Source organism: Schistocerca nitens, chromosome 2, assembly GCF_023898315.1.
Source record: "Schistocerca nitens isolate TAMUIC-IGC-003100 chromosome 2, iqSchNite1.1, whole genome shotgun sequence".
Lineage (NCBI taxonomy): Eukaryota > Metazoa > Arthropoda > Insecta > Orthoptera > Acrididae > Schistocerca > Schistocerca nitens.
In genome coordinates, this window is record NC_064615.1 from 494,004,218 (window position 1) to 494,022,960 (window position 18,743).

At 39.3% G+C, this 18,743-nt stretch overlaps 1 protein-coding gene across 1 annotated transcript in view; it reads left to right on the forward strand.

Moving 5' to 3' along the window:
• Positions 1-12,554, forward strand: part of LOC126236451 (28 kDa heat- and acid-stable phosphoprotein-like) — a 56,319-nt gene extending 43,765 nt beyond the window's left edge. Inside the window, exon 6 of the mRNA XM_049945770.1 lies at positions 12,114-12,554. Coding sequence (XP_049801727.1) covers positions 12,114-12,181 — 68 coding nt within the window. The 3' untranslated portion in view covers positions 12,182-12,554. The remainder of the gene's footprint in view (positions 1-12,113) is intronic.
• Positions 12,555-18,743: the final 6,189 nt, after the last annotated feature.

An 18,743-nucleotide genomic window follows, 5' to 3' on the forward strand; every position in this document is an offset into this window, starting at 1 on the left:
TTTCAACCCTACTGGAAGAAATTTTACATGCTTTAATCTTCTGTTGACATGCTTATAAAAACTTTTACTCATCACATTATACAAAAAGTATCTGGTGAACTAGTGACATGGGGAAGTTGCAGTTGAAAATAAACAACCATCTTAGTCAATTGCTACCAAAGAAAAATCACTTACTGGTTGGCACAAGCTCTGTTACATTTTGTACCCTCATTATGAATTAACAAAGAGGTGCCTGTTGCTAGGAATGTAGGCAAACTTTTCTTGTACAAATGACATAAACTGGTCATAGAAAATGTGACTTACTCAGCACCATATAGTCTAAAAATTTCAGCCATAATGTTCAAAATCACAACAAATTAAAAGACACTAACATATTTGACACTGGCATCCATTCTATTCCTGGACTAAGCACATTGTGTTGCTAATTTTTATACATTACTATCATACCCAACTTTGGCTTGTCAGTGGGATCATGCCTGTGTAATGACTGTCTACTTCTCTTAACACTGCACATGCATATTATAAATATTGGAGTAAATATGAAAATGTTCATTTCATGTTACGAAGATAAGTTGTTAATAGTGTATTATTGCATATTACTGTACCTCACTCATTAAACAAATTTGACCATGAAAAGTGATACTGTTACAATACAAGCTTTTAATATGCTCAGAGGGCACATCATACAGGAGGTGAAAACTTTGTGTGTGTGGGGGGGGGTTGTAGTTTATAGTCCCAGGTGTGTATCACAGTCCACAGCCATTCATCAAACAGGGCTCTCATTTAAGAATAATCAACAAAAAAGTATTGCATGATGCTCTAGAGCATTAAAAAGAATAGGTTTATTCAGAGTAGCAATGTAGCGTAGTGATGAAGATACATTCCAGATGTGCAGAAAGTTGTGGGTTCAAACCGCAAGGGTAGCTTTGAAATTTTATATTTTAAAGTGTTTATGAAAATGATTTTGATCATTATTTTCATTCATTACTAGAACCTGGCAATGCTTCGCAATTGCCAAATATGTATGGGAATTAAAGGACAAACATTGTAATATCCTTCTCCCCTCCCCCTCTACCCATCTTCTCCCCCATCCCTTTGTCCATCTCCCCCTTCTGACAATCGTTTGGAATGGAATGATTTCGACAGATACATCCTTGGTGTAATCGACTGTTGGGTTGTATCTGAACACCAAATGTTCAGTTCGAATTGTCATATTCAGCCATCTGTTGGGAGGGTGTTTTTTTTTTTACAAATTATTTTTTGCGTAAGCTCAAACTGGGCAAGTTGAACTTAAATGTATCCATCATCCCAGAGTTATAATGGATAGCACTTGACAAATTATTCAGTTTGCTTCCAAATTCTGTCTACGTTTTTCATCAGTCTCATTGATTCTACATCATCTAGTTTACCTGCATTGCGAGTACGCCACCAGATATTTCGATGCCTCACTGGTGGCATTTTTTCCAAAGAAGCAAACTAAAATCAATTAAATATTTGCAGCACACCAAATTATCAAGAACTGATCTCAATTCAATCTTAACACCACACCAAAGATATGATCACCACCAATAACACACTGAAATATCACTTTCAGTTGTATTCTTTCTTTCTTTCTTCTTCTTCTTCTTCTTCTTCTTCTTCTTCTTCTTCTTCTTCTTCTTCTTTTTTTTTTTTTTTTTTTTTTTTTTTTTTTTTTTTTTTTTTTTTTTTTTTTTTTTTTGCAAAATATCAATATTCAATGCGGAATTTGTAGTTTTCATGAAAACGTGACAGTAGGACTGCCAGACTGACTGCCACATTTCTTTCATTGAGATGTTCATACAAAAATACCATCCTCATTTCCATTTCTCCAGTGGATTTTCCAACAATTTTCTTTCATGAAAACCTTGTCCAAACAATTACAGACACAAAAAAAGAATTAGCCAAATGGTTGAGCTGTTCTCAACATGTGGCTATATATAGTGACACAAATTAACTTCATCATTTCTTCGTCAGACAATTGTTAGCCTCATTTTCATAATCTGCCACCACAATACCACTCCTTTTCTACATCTACATCTACATCTATACTCCGCGAGCCACCTTACGGTGTGTGGCGGAGGGTACTTATTGTACCACTATCTGATCCCCCCTTCCCTGTTCCATTCACGAATTGTGCGTGGGAAGAACGACTGCTTGTAAGTCTCCGTATTTGCTCTAATTTCTCGGATCTTTTCGTTGTGATCATTACGCGAGATATATGTGGGCGGTAGTAATATGTTGCCCATCTCTTCCCGGAATGTGCTCTCTCGTAATTTCGATAATAAACCTCTCCGTATTGCGTAACGCCTTTCTTGAAGTGTCCGCCACTGGAGCTTGTTCAGCATCTCCGTAACGCTCTCGCGCTGACTAAATGTCCCCATGACGAATCGCGCTGCTTTTCGCTGGATCATGTCTATCTCTTCTATTAATCCAACCTGGTAAGGGTCCCATACTGATGAGCAATACTCAAGAATCGGACGAACAAGCGTTTTGTAAGCTACTTCTTTCGTCGATGAGTCACATTTTCTTAGAATTCTTCCTATGAATCTCAACCTGGCGCCTGCTTTTCCCACTATTTGTTTTATGTGATCATTCCACTTCAGATCGCTCCGGATAGTAACTCCTAAGTATTTTACGGTCGTTACCGCTTCCAATGATTTACCACCTATGGCATAATCGTACTGGAATGGATTTCTGCCCCTATGTATGCGCATTATATTACATTTATCTACATTTAGGGAAAGCTGCCAGCTGTCGCACCATTCATTAATCCTCTGCAGGTCTTCCTGGAGTACGTACGAGTCTTCTGATGTTGCTACTTTCTTGTAGACAACCGTGTCATCTGCAAATAGCCTCACGGAGCTACCGATGTTGTCAACTAAGTCATTTATGTATATTGTAAACAATAAAGGTCCTATCACGCTTCCTTGCGGTACTCCCGAAATTACCTCTACATCTGCAGATTTTGAACCGTTAAGAATGACATGTTGTGTTCTTTCTTCTAGGAAATCCTGAATCCAATCACAAACCTGGTCCGATATTCCGTAAGCTCGTATTTTTTTCACTAAACGTAAGTGCGGAACCGTATCAAATGCCTTCCTGAAGTCCAGGAATACGGCATCAATCTGCTCGCCAGTGTCTACGGCACTGTGAATTTCTTGGGCAAATAGGGCGAGCTGGGTTTCACATGATCTCTGTTTGCGGAATCCATGTTGGTTATGATGAAGGAGATTTGTATTATCTAAGAACGTCATAATACGAGAACACAAAACATGTTCCATTATTCTACAACAGATTGACGTAAGTGAAATAGGCCTATAATTATTCGCATCTGATTTATGACCCTTCTTGAAAATGGGAACGACCTGTGCTTTCTTCCAGTCGCTAGGTACTTTACGTTCTTCCAGAGATCTACGATAAATTGCTGATAGAAAGGGGGCAAGTTCTTTAGCATAATCACTGTAGAATCTTAAGGGTATCTCGTCTGGTCCGGATGCTTTTCCGCTACTAAGTGATAGCAGTTGTTTTTCAATTCCGATATCGTTTATTTCAATATTTTCCATTTTGGCGTCCGTGCGACGGCTGAAGTCAGGGACCGTGTTACGATTTTCCGCAGTGAAACAGTTTCGGAACACTGAATTCAGTATTTCTGCCTTTCTTCGGTCGTCCTCTGTTTCGGTGCCATCGTGGTCAACGAGTGACTGAATAGGGGATTTAGATCCGCTTACCGATTTTACATATGACCAAAACTTTTTAGGGTTCTTGTTTAGATTGTTTGCCAATGTTTTATGTTCGAATTCGTTGAATGCTTCTCTCATTGCTCTCTTTACGCTCTTTTTCGCTTCGTTCAGCTTTTCCTTATCAGCTATGATTCGACTACTCTTAAACCTATGGTGAAGCTTTCTTTGTTTCCGTAGTACCTTTCGTACATGATTGTTATACCACGGTGGATCTTTCCCCTCGCTTTGGACCTTAGTCGGTACGAACTTATCTAAGGCGTACTGGACGATGTTTCTGAATTTTTTTCCATTTTTGTTCCACATCCTCTTCCTCAGAAATGAACGTTTGATGGTGGTCACTCAGATATTCTGCGATTTGTGCCCTATCACTCTTGTTAAGCAAATAGATTTTCCTTCCTTTCTTGGCATTTCTTATTACACTTGTAGTCATTGATGCAACCACTGACTTATGATCACTGATACCCTCTTCTACATTCACGGAGTCGAAAAGTTCCGGTCTATTTGTTGCTATGAGGTCTAAAACGTTAGCTTCACGAGTTGGTTCTCTAACTATCTGCTCGAAGTAATTCTCGGACAAGGCAGTCAGGATAATGTCACAAGAGTCTCTGTCCCTGGCTCCAGTTCTGATTGTGTGACTATCCCATTCTATACCTGGTAGATTGAAGTCTCCCCCTATTACAATAATAATACATTTACACACAGTTTTTTCGAAATTTTCCCGAATTTCTCCACCATTTAACGTGTTTTGGAGGCAATACAACCACCTAACCTTTATGCACATCGTTGTTTACCAACCCAAGTTCACCACAGGATCAACATAGCTCAGCTTTAACCAACACTTTTTCGGCTTTTTTCACACCGGATCTCCAGTTGCTTTCTAGTTCACCTTTATCTCTCCCCATATTTTTTTCATTTCAGCCTCGTGTTACACTTTCCACCTTCTAATACCATGTCACCCTCACAACCTACCCACAATGACCCCATTAAGTTTTATTTACAGCTGGCCGCAGTGGTCTAGTGGTTCTAGGCGCTCAGTCGGGAACCGCGCAACTGCTACGGTTGCAGGTTCGAATCCTGCCTCAGGCATGGATGTGTGCGATGTCCTTAGGTTAGTTAGGTTTAAATAGTTCTTAAGTTCTAGGGGACTGATGACCACAGATGTTAAGTCCCATAGTGCTCAGAGACATTTGAACCATTTTATTTACATTCCCTCCGCAAGCATGCCTTCACCCTAGCCAGATTACGCTCCCATATTTTATTTACTCAGGGTTGTCTGACATTTGGCATTACCCCCAAAGTCCTCACACTTAAAGTTCCCATCTCTGGCTGTAACCCTTCTTTCCATCAGTCCCTATACCAGTTCCAAACTGAACAATCCATTGCCCTCACCCACCTAATCCTTCACCTACACATCAACTCAGCCAATGAACACACCCGCCAACTCCTATCCTTAATAAAAGTCCTCAATCCTTCCTCTCCCACATCCACACCGGCTGATCAGAGCATCCTCCTACAGGCCAACCACGAAATTAGAACAGCATGCCACCCTCCACCTCAAAAAACTATCCAATCTCCTGGTTTCCCACCTCCAGAAAGGCAACTCACTCACCCTCCACAACCTTTCCAGCAAACCTCAACCTCCTCTCATTGCACACAGACCCAGTCTCTCCCATCTACTCAATCTCCCACTTACAGCTCCACTCCCCCCCCAAAACCTCAAAATTCTAATCAACACAATCTGGAAACACAACACCCCAATTCAGTAGTTAACCTTTCATCCAAACCTCTCTCCCAATCCGAAACCTCTGTCCTATCCAAAGGCCTCACCTTCAGCCCTACTCCCAGATTCAACCAAACAGATTTACTGTCCTACACTTGTACTCTTTGCTAGAAATATCACTTTGCCACATAGAAAGATAATCCTAATCCTACCCCTAATGATCCAACTCCCCAAGACACTATCCAAATTGAACCCTGCCTGGAACAGTTCCGTCCTCCGTCACAGCGGGACCCACCTCCTCTTCCTCAAAATCATCCTCTCCAAACCTTCCAGGAATTTCTCACTTCCAGCCTTGCCTCTCAATCCTTCTTGAAAAACCTTAATCCTACTCCCAGCATCACCACAGCTGAAGCCAAGGCTATCTGTGATCTGAAGGCTGACCGATCCATCACCATTCTTCCGGTGGACAAGGGTTCCATGACCGTGGTACTTGATCGTCGGGAGTATGTGGCTGAGGGACTGCGTCAGCTTTCAGACAACACTACATACAAAGTTCGCCAAGGTAATCCCATTCCTGATGTCCAGGCGGAGCTTCAAGGACTCCTCAGAACCTAAGGCCCCCTACAAAACCTTTCACCTGACTCCCATCAACCTCCTGACCCCACCGACACCCCGCACCCCTGCCTTCTACCTACTTCCTAAAATTCACAAACCCAATCATCCCGGCCGCCCCATTGTTGCTGGTTACCAAGCCCCCTCAGAACGTATCTCTGCCTACGTAGATAAACACCTTCAACCCATTACATGCAGTCTTCCATCCTTCATCAAAGACACCAACCACTTTCTCGAACGCCTGGAATCCTTACCCAATCTGTTACCCCCGGAAACCATCCTTGTAACCATTGATGCTACTTCCTTATACACAAATATTCCGCACGTCCAGGGGCTCACTGCGATGGAGCACTTCCTTTCATGCCGATCACCTGCCACCCTACCTAAAACCTCTTTCCTCATTACCTTAGCCAGCTTCATCCTAACTCACAACTTCTGCACTTTCGAAGGCCAGACATACCAACAATTAAAGGGAACAGCCATGGGTACCAGGATGGCCCCCTCGTACACCAACCTATTTATGGGTCGCTTAGAGGAAGCCTTCTTGGTTACCCAGGCCTGCCAACCCAAAGTTTGGTACAGATTTATTGATGACATCTTCATGATCTGGACTCACAGTGAAGAAGAACTTCAGAATTTCCTCTCCAACCTCAACTCCTTTGGTTCCATCAGATTCACCTGGTCCTAATCCAAATCCCATGCCATCTTCGACGTTGACCTCCATCTGTCCAGTGGCCAGCTTCACACATCCGTCCACATCAAACCCACCAACAAGCAACAGTACCTCCATTATGACAGCTGCCACCCATTCCATATCAAACGGTCCCTTCCCTACAGCCTAGGTCTTCGTGGCAAACGAATCTGCTCCAGTCCTGAATCCCTGAACCATTACACCAACAACCTGAAAACAGCTTTCGCATCCCGTAACTACCCTCCCGACCTGGTACAGAAGCAAATAACCAGAGCCACTTCCTCATCCCCTCAAACCCAGAACCTGCCACAGAAGAATCCCAAAAGTGCCCCACTTGTGACAAGATACTTTCCGGGACTGGATCAGACTCTGAATGTGGCTCTCCAGCAGGGATACGACTTCTTCAAATCCTGCCCTGAAATGAGATCCATCCTTCATGAAATCCTCCCCACTCCACCAAGAATGTCTTTTCACCGTCCACCTAACCTTCGTAACCTCTTGGTTCATCCCTATGAAATCCCCAAACCACCTTCCCTACCCTCTGGCTCCTACCCTTGTAACCGCCCCCAGTGTAAAACCTGTCCCATGCACCCTCCCACCGCCACCTACTCCAGTCCTGTAACCCGGAAGGTGTACATGATCAAAGGCAGAGCCACGTGTGAAAGCACCCTTGTGATTTACCAACTGACCTGCCTACACTGTGAAGCTTTCTATGTGGGAATGACCAGCAACAAAGTGTCCATTCGCATGAATGGACACAGGCAGACAGTGTTTGTTGGTAATGAGGATCGCCCTGTGGCTAAACATGCCTCGGTGCACAGCCAGCACATCTTGGCACAGTGTTACACAGTCAGTTATCTGGATACTTCCCACTGACACCAACCTATCAGAACTCCGGAGATGGGAACTTGCCCTTCAATATATCCTCTCTTCCCATTACCCACCAGGCCTCAACCTCCGCTAATTTCAAGTTGCTGCCGCTCATACTTCACCTGTCATTCAACATTATCTTTGCCTCTGTACTTCCGCCTCGACTGACATCTCTGCCCAAACTCTTTGCCTTTACATGTGTGTGTGTGTGTGTGTGTGTGTGTGTGTGTGTGTTATTGTCTCTATCAACATACCAATGCTTTAGTTTGGTAAGTTACATCATCTTTGTTTTGCCTGTTTCATCATTGTATTGACTTTATTTGCTCTCCTTTTTTCTTCCTGTGGTTATCCCCCCATTTAAAATATCTTTGTGGATGATTTTTAATTATTTTTGTGCATTAACTTTGATTTAATTTCTTCACTTAACATTTTATATTTTTGTCCATGTTGTCACAGACATTATTCTATTCCTCATTTTGCTTTAATTCCATTTTATTTCCTTCTTTACTTTGAATCTTCATCTGCATTACTTTGTCCATAGGAATTTGTTTTAAATGCCTGTATGGTGATTGTCATCCAAAAAATCTCTCTAACAAAAAATACATTTTGACACAATTGCACAGCCTATATATATATATATAAATCATTTCATCTCTTGGTATTTAACCAATAGTTTGCCATGTTCAAATGTTTATATATTATGAGAGATAAATAAAAATGCTTACATTCATATGCCCAAATATTCCAGTTACGAAAAATAGAATGCTATGAAGAAAAATCAGACAGATAAAAATGCCAATATGATAATTAAAACGACACGGCAAAAAATTTATGAAAAATTTACATTTAAATCAGTTAACTGGATAAAAATACTGATCAGTCATTTTGATCAAGATTTAAAAGCAAAGCCCTCTATGGGATTCGAATCCACAACCTCCTGCATGTCAGGAATGTATCTTTACCACTATGCTATACCACCACTTGGCATAAAACTATTATTTTGAAGGCTCTAGAGCACTATGAGATTCTTTTTTGTGAATTACTCACAAATAAGAACCATCTGCCTTGATGAATGGCTTATGTGTGTGAAACTTGAACCCCAACCTACACCAGTATATAAAAGATTTCAAAAAGTTGATTTCCCCCCTGAGGACCTCCCCTTGTAAGAGTTTTTTGATTTGGTAATATCCTATGTTCAGGCTAGTGAAGGTGGAAACAAAAGATATTCAGAGGCAGGTTGAAAATGACATTCACACTGATAAAACAGGCAACCAGAAAGCACATTTTAATGTTCACAATTCATGCAAACAGCCCCTAATTGAAACTGGAGAAGTTCAGAAACTGACTGAAAAATTAGGTTAATCCAGTTTTAATTCAGCCAGTGCAAAAGATCCTTTATCCTTATTGCATCAGAATATCTGAGAACTGAGGTGTAAGCCTAATGAGTTGCTTAGTTGTGTTGAAGAAATAGTTGAGCAAACCAGTTGATATAATGTGCCTCTCTGATCATCATGTGACCACTGGTATAGGTGTGTTAAATGTTACAGGATTTAAGTTAGTCTCTTACTTCGGTAGAGAAAATATGGTGAAAGGAGGAGTTGTCACATTTGTCAGAAATTGTTTTAATTTCAAGAATATTGCTAATAATAAATTTAGCTCAGAGCAGCACCTACAAGCTTGTACAACAGTAGTATATTTCATAAGTCTTTTATATGTGGATTTATTGAAAAGCCGTCGGTAAATAATTATTGCAGTCAGTAACACTGTCATTCAATTTAATTACTACTGCAAACTGTGCACGTAGGATATGTAAATGCTCTGAGACCGCTATTGATAATATCTTTGTAGACAAATCCAGGGAAGAAAGTTGGTCACAAAACCATGAAAAGCAGCATTTAATGTTAAATGTTTAAACTTGTCAGGAGACAAAATCTATTAAATCTGAGCACAGGAGGGTAACAATACAGTCAAAAATTGAGAATTTTAAGAGATTGTTCAAAGACATGAGCTGGATACATATTTACAATACTTTTGACTCAAATGGAAAATACAAAGCATTCATTAATGAAGTAACTTCCTCATTTGAAAATTGTTTTCCCCTGAAGGTAACTCAAATCAAACAGAAGTAAAAAAAATAAACCACGGTTTACATAAGGAATAAAGTTATCATATGGGACAAAAAGGAAACTGTATGTACTATGTAGGAACATGTCTGATGTTAGCATTGTAATGTGAAATACTGAAACAAGTATTCCAGAAATCTAAGCAGCTTTATTATGAGAAAAAGATAATAAAATCAGGCAACAAAATAAATATTGTATGGGATATAGTGAAGATAGAGACAGGGCTAGAAAGGAAGAGGAACAGATAGCTCTAAAACAAATGAGACATTGGTAATAAGTTCACGTAATGTAACAAACCTCTTCAACAAGTGCTCTGTTTCTGTTAACTGACAGCTTGGAGTTATCAGGTTCAGTAAAAAGTGCATTGAAATATGAGACAAAGCTCTATAAATAACTTCAGTAAAATGGAAATGACACTCACTTCTCCCAAAGTAGTAGTAACCACAATAAAATTGTTAAAATCAAAATATTATAGTGGTTATTAAGACATATCAATAAATTTAAGTGTGTTCATGTGAGTTCAGTTCTGCCTTAAGTTGTTTGTATATCCAATCTCTTATCAGCATAACATTTCCAGGCTGGCTAAAATATGCTGAAGTTAAGTCTCTTTACAAGAAAGGGCTTTCAAAAAGATTTGAAAAGGTTGTGTTAAAGTTTCTAAATAATATATTGTCCGTCACAGTTTGGGTAACAGTTCTGGTATAGATTTATTTACACACAGAGTAAGAATCTAATTGCTTAGATAACAAATTAGAGGCCACTGGCATTTTCTGTGACCTGTTAAGTCTTTGACTGTGTGAAGCACAGCTTACATTTAATTACAATATTGTGGTGTCACTGGCAGTGCTGCAAAATGGTCAGTCTCCCTAACAGGAAACAAATGGTCTCATTGTGAAATACCTGTGGGTAAGCAGTCTGTCTTCATCTGATTTTGAATTAATTACATTTGGTGTTTGTCAAGGTTCTCTGTTGGGTCCATTGCTTTTTCTTGTGTACATTAATGACCTCTGGTCTATTACATTACCAGGTGCTAAATTCATTTTGGTTACATAGATACAAACATTGCAATAAATAGCAAGTAGAGTACAGATTTAGAAATGGCTTCTAATCATCAAACCTTCACTGCCATTATTAAATGGTTTAAAGCTTATTCACTGTCATTAAACTTTGAAAAGACCCACTGTAAGCAGTTCAGAACCTGTTAGAGATTTCTTTCCAGCATGTGTGTAACATATGAAGACATGCAGATAAAAGAGGTTGACATTGTTAAATTCCTGGGATTACAGCTCGATAAATTCAATTGGGAAGGCCATACCACAGGCTTGCTGAAGTTACTAAACAAGTCCATATTTGCAATGTGAATTATATCAGATCTAGCAGATACAAATATGAAAAAAGACATGTGTTGCTTACTTTAATTCTATTATGTCATATGGGATTACATTCAGGGGTAACTCGTCAAACCAAGAAACTGTTTCTAGAGTGAAACGGTGAGTAACAAGAATCATTTGTGGTGTAAAGTCAAGAACGACATGTGGAAACCTGTTCAACAAACTGAGTATTCTAACCACTGCTTCTCAGTATATTTATTCCTTAATGAAACTTGTTACAAATAATGTGTGCCTGTTTTGAACCAACAGCTTAGTACATAGTATCAGTACTAGGAATAAGAATAATCCACATAAAGACCTAAAATCACTTACCTTGGTCCAATATTCTGAAACACACATTTTCAATAAATTGCCAGCAACCATTAAAATTCGGTTTCGGATAAAGCACAGTTTAAACAGAGTTTGAAAGACTTTCTGGTAGGCAACTGCTTCTACTGTATAGATGAATATCTTAACAGGAATTGTTAGACCCGCTTAAGTAAAAATGTCTGTCACATTTCAGTTTTGACAGCAGTTGATGTTGGTCTTAATTTACTCTAATATATTCACATATTTTGACAGTCTCTTGACAAATGATCATGGAAGTGAGTATTACATTCAAATGTTCTCTTTTTTATGTTAGATGTTCTGACATGTTCCACAACCATGAGAATCATCTCATTTTTGGGTCTGTGGAACAGAAACTGAATCTAATTTAATCTATTTGGTAAATTATTGAGTTATTTCCCCAATATTTTTATGGGATTAATAATGGATATGGCTATTGCACACACAAGAAAAAAGTATTTGGCGTTACAGTGACATTTTCTATCAGTTTACTTTCACTGTAGTGATGCTACATGGGTTATTACTGGCTTTGCTATTTCTTTTTTCTGTTTACTGACTAATGTATCTCATTCATAAATTCGAGGCCTATAAAATCAATGCTTCTCATTATCTTTTCAGAAAAAGAAGCCGCAAAGCAGTCAAAAACGGCGCAGGTGCATAAGGCACTAGGCAAGAAGAACACTTGACTTACAGAGAATTTGAAATGCATTTCTCCAGTTCTCATAAGAGAAATGTTTACACGGTATACTCATACTTGGTTATAAGAACACTTGCATTTTTGCATTCTGTTGTAAAACCTTGCCATACAATGGATTTGCATTGTAGGTCAGGATTAAAATTCATAACACGCTTGACAGTAGTGTGTGTGTGCGCGTATTGTTCTTGTTGTATTTTAACATAATTTCATTTCTGTTGACTATTACTGTCCTTGACTACTGGAGACATTTTCACCTGCATTTGGTAGGGTGAATGTCTTTGTTTTCATACCACTGGAAATTTGTCTTGTAAATAAAATTTCATGTTTTTGAAACTGATTACTATTAAAGACTATGCAAAGTTTTGTACACTTTTATTTATCACTTCTCATGTGTTTTTCTCCCGCTATTTTAAAAATCTCGCAATTGGGAAGTTTTTTGGAGAATTAGAAGTACTCTCTCTCTCTCTCTCTCTCTCTCTCTCTCTCTCACACACACACACACACACACACACACACGCACACACACACACGTGTAAGGAATGTGCAGCTCTCAACAAAACACTTCTATGGTGTGTTATTGACACACTTACCATTTTTTTTCATTTTTAATATTATAATTAGTTAAAAAGTTAGCTGTGATATAATGTTTAAATAATAGATACACACAAATCCACAACCTCAACTTATTCAGGAGTTATGAATCAATTACATGGAGTGTTAACAGCCATGGGTGGACCTGTAACAAGAGATACAAAATGAGAGCACTCCTTGGTGCATTTCTCACAAAGCATGGCTCATTATCATCTTGAGAATGTTAGCATGGTTTGGATGTAATAGTTCTGTGGTTAATACTGAGAACGGTGAAGTGCATGATGATGATGATGATAGGGGTAGTACAGATCTGGGAATATTTCACAGATGTCACAGAAAGTAAAGTGCAGTGTTGTCTTTGTTTCTGATGTATTGTTTTCAGAAACCATGTAAAATGAGCACCATTTGTCATTTAAAGATACATGAAAAAATTTGAGGCAGTTGAGGATCAACTAGCATTTCATCTTTCCAGGTTGAAGTTATGACACACAACAGTATGTAACACATTTTCTTGGTTTGAAATATGTTTTGTGTACATTATGTGTAAATCAGTTTCAGTATGTGGTCATAAGTATTGTGGTATCTATTTAATCAATATTCTTTTTAGTAGCTTTTTACTTTTTCTGCTCTGCCTTCACATATAGAAAGTGTAAAAGTGTTGGGACCACCTAGATATTTTGACTTTGGAACTACTTAGGAGACAAATCACTGTGTTAATAAGAATGTGCACTAAATATTGTAGATGTATTTATTTTAAATATAAACGCAAACATTGCAGTAAATAAAATCATGTATTTTGGAAGTGAACTTGTATTGAGATGATTAGGAATTCCCTTTTGAAAAAAGTCTTTTGGAGAAATTTTCATGTTACAATCAGTTAAATGTCTGGAAACGATTAACTCCCTCTGTCCTGAGCATAGATTCCATGACTGAAAAGTTTATATTAGTGGACAGTGTGTTGTTCTGTGACAAAATAAGACTAACTTCCTAGATTTAAAAAAATTAACATGATTCACCAAAATTTTAGCAAATGTGGCATGTATGCTAAATCAGGACTCAGATATGTTTGTTAATCCTAAAAATAAAATTTTTTCAAGATTTGGTGTATTGAAGGTTTCATAAATTAACAGATACATAAATATATGTATGGAAGTATTACAAAATGTTGTGTGAAAACACAACCATAACATTTTCATAATTTTGCTATTTTTTCTGGAATTGCAAAATACATTCCCTTTTTGTCATGAAACAATAGTTTGCTGTTAGTGCACTGCACAAGTATGAAAACATTAAGTTGAGGAAACCTATATCTGGAGCAACGCTTTTGGATTAATCATCTCTGGTATATGCGTGACTTGGGAGTTTTATTGCTATAGGAATTGCCACAGGCATTTTTGTTGTGGGGCATTTCCTGCATATTTGTCATGACATTCCTTGTCCTTTCCTCACTTCCTCTTCTTATCCAATGTAGAGAGTTTATTATGAAAAACTTCAGAGATAATCTTACGCGAGGAATATTGAATACCATTCCACTCTTTCAAAATCCTGTAAAATTACCCATCTCCCATTTTGTTGGATAACACAAACTTCTTTAGGTAATCTGTTTAAGGGAAGTGGGGGCTCAAATTCCCCCTCTGGTCAATCAGATTTAGGTATTAAAACAATGGAGAATCCAGGATGGAACAATATTATGAAAAGGGTAGAATGCTACTCACCACCATAATGGAGAAAATGAGTCTCAGATGGGCACAACAGACTGCTACACCTACAACCTCCTTCCCGGACATCATGATCCTACTATATCCTCACCCACAAATACTTCTCCTTTGAAGGCATCACTACAAGCAAATCCAGCATTGGACATCCACATGGCTCCATCATATTCCAATCTATTCATAGGCCCTCTAGAAGAATCCTTAATCACCCAGGATCCCAATCCTCTCACCTGGTTCAGACTCATTGACATCTTCATGACCTCCATTGAGGCTGATGACACCCTATCCACATTCCTCCAGAACACCTGGTAGTCCTCAACCTAACAAGCCACCTTCTTTGATGTTGACCTCAACATCAAAGGTGGCTACATCAGTACGTCCTTCCATGTCAAACCTACCAACCACCAGCAGTACCTGGACTTTGACAGCTGCCACTCATTCCATACCTGGCAATTCCTTCCGTACATCCTAGCCACCTATGGCTGTTGCATCTGTAGTGACAAGCAGTCCATTTCAAAATGTACCAATGGTCTCACTGAGGCCTTCGCAGACCATAATTACCTTCCCAAATCTGTACAGAAACAGATCTACCATGCCTTGTCTCTCCCGTCGCCCACCATCCCCCAAGGTTCCCACCATCCAGCCACAGAGGAGCATTCCGCTTGTGACTAGTACCACCATGACTGGAGCAACTGAATCACATTTTCCACCAGGGTTTCAATTACCTCTCCTCACGCCCTGAATTGAGGGATGTCCTACCCACTATCCTTCCCACCCCTCCCACAGTGATATTTCACTGCCCACTGATACTACACAATATCCTTGTCCATTCCTACACAAACTCTGCTCCCAGCCCCCTTGGCTCATTTGCCCTTACTAGAGCTAGATGCAACACCTGTTCCATACATACTACTATAGCCCGATCACTAGCATCAACAATCCCATCAAAGGCAGGGTTACTTGTGAAACCAGTCATGAGATCTACAAGTTAAGCTGCAACAGTGTGCTGTGTTCTATGTTGGCATGACACACACACACACACACACACACACACACACACACACACACACAGTCTGCCCACATGAATGGCTACAGGCAAATTGGCCAAGAAGCTGTTGGACTGCAGAGTTGCTGAGCACACTGCCCAACACAATGTTTTTCATTTCAGTGACTGTTTTACAGCCTGTGCCATCTGGATCCTTCCTAGCAATGCCAGCTTTTCTCAGTTGTGTAGGTGGGAATTCTACATTTCTGGTATCAACTTTCATTACGCTTGGTGCTTCATGCACGTATCTGCTTTTCAGTTCCCACTCCAGCACTACGTCTTCTATTCCAATACACTTGCGGTCTTTGTACTTTTCTCCCTCCCTCCCTCCCCCCCCCCTCCCCATGCCCTCTGTCTAACTTCCAGAGTGCCCCTAGCTGCCCTTGTCCCTGTATGCTCCCACAAGCAGCATTTTACTGTCCCCCACCCCTACCCTGCTCTCTCTCCACTCCCCCCACCCCACTCCCCAATCCAGATTGCTTCCCTGATCATTCTTCCCACGTAAAATATCTGGACCAACATGTTATAAGATTACATAAGTGTGTCAAACTGAAATTAAAAAAAAAAAAAACACACACAACTAGAAATCAGTTTGCTAAGAATCTTGCCTTTACTATCCCAAAAAACTAGTATTAAAAAAAATTACAGCTGACTAAAAATGAAGCTTAAATTATCTAAATGTGAACATTATTTATTAGGATCTCAGATAAAAAATTTGTAATATTTAATATGCAGTACTGATTAAAATTACATATTTAAAGAAAAAGCCTCATGTTTTATTTATTTTAAACTAAAAAAAGCCTTTATATGGATAATAATAGGCCTAAGGAGGCCAAAGCGGCCTCATTTTCTGAAGCCCCCACCCTAGTCTACCTAATGTTTGTGTACTTTAAATATTTGTACTTACATTGCTATTAGTGTCCTTGAGATCAGCATAGGAGAAAGTTCTCTTTGGAGTTGAGGACGAAACAGGTTGTGGAAACAGCTCACTCGTTGAACTTGATTCAAATAATCAGGCTAAGTTTGATCCTGGTCCTGACTTGTTGAAGTCTTCCACTTCAACCAAGGGTTTATAAGGGCTTTTCCTGTGAATATGTTTCTCAAACGTTGTATCTAACTCAGGCACTTTTTCTTTTTTTTTTTCCCCAAATTCTGTGGGTGCTTGAAACAGTTTTTGATATGCTTTTCAATTTTCTTGGAATGTGACTTTGTATTACACGAAAAATATTGGCAAGATACTCCTTTTCCTTTTAAATTGAAAAACTTCCAAACAGATCCTTTTTGCTTGCCATTTTGCAACTGTTCAGTAGCAGTGTAAATAACATACAGGTGTGGTTATGTTACTTCCCACTCAACCACATAGACGTGATATTTTACTATAAAAATACAGCGACCAGCCCCTTTTTTTATTTTTAATGCGAAATATGCCAATATGCATTTCGGGTTTGCACCCATCTTCAGCTGACAAATTACATGTATCTTCAGTTTCTACAGTGGTACAATCTCAATACTGCTATCGAGATTGTACCACTGTAGAAACTGAAGAAACATGTAATTTGTCAGCTGAAGATGGGTGCAAACCCGAAATGCATATTGGCATAAATAAAACGCATTAAAAAAAAAAAAAGTGGCTGGTCGCTGTATTTTTATAGTAAAATATCATTATCCACGCCCATGGAGCTCAACAGTCCAAATAAAATGGACAAATTGTTATTGACACATGGACTTGAATGACTGTCCGACGATCAGACCGGTGTTGCCAATCCCAGTAGCTAAACAATCCACAGAATCGCACGAATTACCTGAAATTACCAGCCACTCACTCAAAATTTAATCTCCTATATGCAATCAATAGAACTAATATTTACTTAGAATAACTGGAATTAGAGTAAAAAAAAATTCATATTGATTTTACTTAAGGTGGTGTCATATTCAGATTCCACAACACCAAGAAATGCAGGTTGTCTAGGAATAGACTGGTATCAAAATTGATAAATTCCAGCATCTTGGGCTGAAATTATTTGTCATTAAATCTTTTTTATGTTGGTGTTCACATTTTATCTTCACAGCAGTGCAGTAATGCAAAAGCAGATAAAGAAAGGAGCAAGACAGAAAACTATAGTCTGTCTGAAATATTGCTACGTCTGACAAAGCTTTGTTCACTGAAAACAGTTTCACATTTAAGAATACCTTTATCATCAAGAAACACATACCAGCTGTTTAATACATTCAGTAATAATTTTGCTATCAATAATCATTCTTCACTAATATCAAGAGACTTGACATGGACTGTAAAGTATGTTTCATTACAAAGTGATGACATAAGGACAATTTTATACCGGCTTATCGCTACACAGCTGTTCAATGCAGAGAGAGAGTGTGGGGGGGCGGGGGGGGGGGGGGGGGGGGGGAAGTAAAAATAAAAAGGACAGCAGAAATAAGCAGCTGTCAGCAATACACACTCTTCCTTGGTACAGCAAGTTGGAACACTTCTTTCCTTTCACTTGTAGTAATAAAGGTAAGTGTAAACATTTACTTGCTTTTAATATCGAGAGTATTGTCTAATTCCTTTATTTTAATTGGTAAATTATGCGTTCTAGCAATAAAAACTTTTGAAAGTACCTTTTTTTTATACATTTATTCCTAGATTTTGGGCAATTAAAACTGCTCCCCCCACCCCACCCCAGGAATCGTGGATCTTGCCGTTGGTGGGAAGGCTTGCGTGTCTCAGCGATACAGATAGCCTTACCGTAGGTGCAACCACAACGGAGGGGTATCTGTTGAGAGGCCAGACAAACATGTGGTTCCTGAAGAGAGGCAGCAGCCTTTTCAGTAGTTGTAAGGGAACAGTCTGGATGATTGACTGATCTGGCCTTGTAACACTAACCAAAACGGCCTTCCTGTGCTGGTACTGTGAACGGCTGAAAGCAAGGGGAAACTACGCCCGTAATTTTTCCCGGGGGCATGCAGCTTTACTGTATGGTTAAATAATGATGGCGTCCTCTTGGGTAAAATATTCCGGAGGTAAAATAGTCCCCTATTCGGATCTCCGGGCGAGGACTACTCAAAAGGACGTCATTATTAGGAGAAAGAAAACTGGCGTTCTACGGATCGGAGCGTGCAATGTCAGATCCCTTAATCGGACAGGTAGGTTAGAAAATTTAAAAATGGAAATGGATAGGTTGAAGTTAGATATAGTG